The sequence below is a fragment of the Chenopodium album genome, chromosome 18 (assembly GCF_948465745.1).
Source record: "Chenopodium album chromosome 18, dcCheAlbu1.1, whole genome shotgun sequence".
NCBI classification, from domain to species: domain Eukaryota; kingdom Viridiplantae; phylum Streptophyta; class Magnoliopsida; order Caryophyllales; family Amaranthaceae; genus Chenopodium; species Chenopodium album.
Window position 1 is genome coordinate 13,158,968 of NC_137851.1, and position 2,014 is coordinate 13,160,981.

Below are 2,014 nucleotides of genomic sequence, written 5' to 3' on the forward strand. Positions count from 1 at the left end.
GCATGACAACTTGTATTTTTTCAACTTCTCACAAGTACATGTCTTTCTCATCAAATTCACAGTGTGGGAGTTACCACCTTCACCAGCTTTTCTCCTTCCATGACCTGTCCTAACCTGATACAACCCTATGGCATCATAGTCAAAAGCAACAACCTCATGGTGCATGGCTTTCTCCATGTTGGCCTCTATTGTCTTTATAGCCTTTTCTGATAACTCATGGCCCTCTTCAAGTCTTCTTTTACTCCAACTTCGTCTAGTTGCAAAATAGGAGTTAACTCGAAAAAGGTCATTTGCACTAAGGCAGTTATCGGGAGACAACGAGCTCCTTTTAAGACTCCATTGAAAACTTCTGACACATGTTTGTAGTCTTCACACCAAACCTTAAACCACCATCATAGTGGATGGACCACTTATAGTATGGAATCTCCATCAAGTACTGACGAGCCTCTACATTCAAGTCACCAATTTTGTTGATGTAGTAATCAAACTTCTTCTTTTGCCTTGCAGCAGCTGCTTTGCCAAAAAGGTTCTTTATGACGACACTTTTAAATTTTGAATTCACATTAGAAGCCAAGTGACGTGTGCAATACTTGTGATAGGCATTGCGCTCCTCCCAACCACTTCCAACCTCATCCCTTGCCGCTAAAATGCCAACATGTCTATAAGATATCATACATAGACCTTTTCTATCTGTTACTCGAGCTCTAATACAAGCCATGAACCAAGACCAACTATCATTGTTTTCTCCTTCAACAATCACAAACGCAAGGGGTAATAATTGAAAATTAGCATCGGTTCCTATAGCAATAAGTAGAGTTCCTTTGTATTTGACATATAAATGAGTTCCATCAATGGTGATAAGGGGCCTACAATGACGGAATCCATCAATACATGGCTTGAATGCCCAAAAAACTCATTGGAAAACATAAGTTCTAGGTACCGTACTCTATAACAATCTCCACTCAACAACAGTTCCAGCATTTGATTCCTTTAACGCTTGCATGTACTTAGGCAACTCTTGAAATGAACCATCCCAATCCCCATAAATGAGTTTTATTTCCTTTTGTTTCGCTAGCCATGCTCTCTTGTAGGTTATTGAGAGCTCAAACTTCTCTTTCACAAGTTGCACTATTGTCTTGATTTTCAATGAAGGGTCAACGCGAAGGACATCTAAAAGAGCATTGCAAACAAACTCGGAAGTGAGTAGCTTATGATCCACGGAGTCGATGTCACCAACACAATTACTTGAGGGCCGTTGTGCCGAACAATTACATTGTTCTTTCCTCTTGCACTCAACAACATATTTCTCTGGCTCTGCCTCCACAACTCGAATTGTTTGATTTCTAACTATGGAGTAAGACTTCACAGCATCTTTCAATTGTTGCAATGAGTCAAACTGTTGTCCAACCTCAAATTCCCCACCCGTGTTATATGTCTCATTTCCTAACCAAGTCATCCATGAGTTATTCAAGCGTGGATCAACTTGCGGCACTTCATTGAAGTCTGTAGTGGGAGCGCTATCTTTAATTGCCTTATCACGAGCTTTAATTACATCTTCATCATCATCTTCATCAGTATCATTCATCTCGACATCCCCAAAAACATCAACATTGTTTGGGTCAAGAGAATTGAGAATGGCTTGTGGTTGTGTGCTTGTTGAGGTTTCAACATTAGGCGATGAGGTCGAAGACCTAATCTCTGAAAGATGTTCATTGACATATTCGGGATCAACTAGCATTCTTGTGAATGAGCCTATCCCCACACTTTGATTAGTAAGGGGAATTGGTTGCTCCATACTACAAAAATAATCCATTTCCGAAAAGGAACCAATATTAGTTTGCACAATTGGCTCCTTCGGAACCTGTTAAATGTATAATTGCATTGCGAAAGAAGAAGTCTGAGTCACAACAATCCACAAAGCCCTAAGAGCATTGTTGTCATTCAACGGAATTGCGACATATGCCCCAGTTATAGGATACCGCATAACCACCTTCAACTCCACAAATCTAGGATC

The 2,014-nt window shown here is 40.3% G+C and overlaps 1 protein-coding gene across 1 annotated transcript; it reads right to left on the reverse strand.

Moving 5' to 3' along the window:
• Window positions 1-328: 328 nt before the first annotated feature.
• Window positions 329-1,813, reverse strand: LOC145591860 (uncharacterized). Its single transcript, XM_081648352.1, has 2 exons — window positions 954-1,813; window positions 329-866 (listed from the first exon to the last, which is right to left on the reverse strand). Exons 1-2 carry the CDS (start codon window positions 1,811-1,813, stop codon window positions 329-331), a joined length of 1,398 nt encoding a protein of 465 aa, XP_081504478.1.
• Window positions 1,814-2,014: the final 201 nt, after the last annotated feature.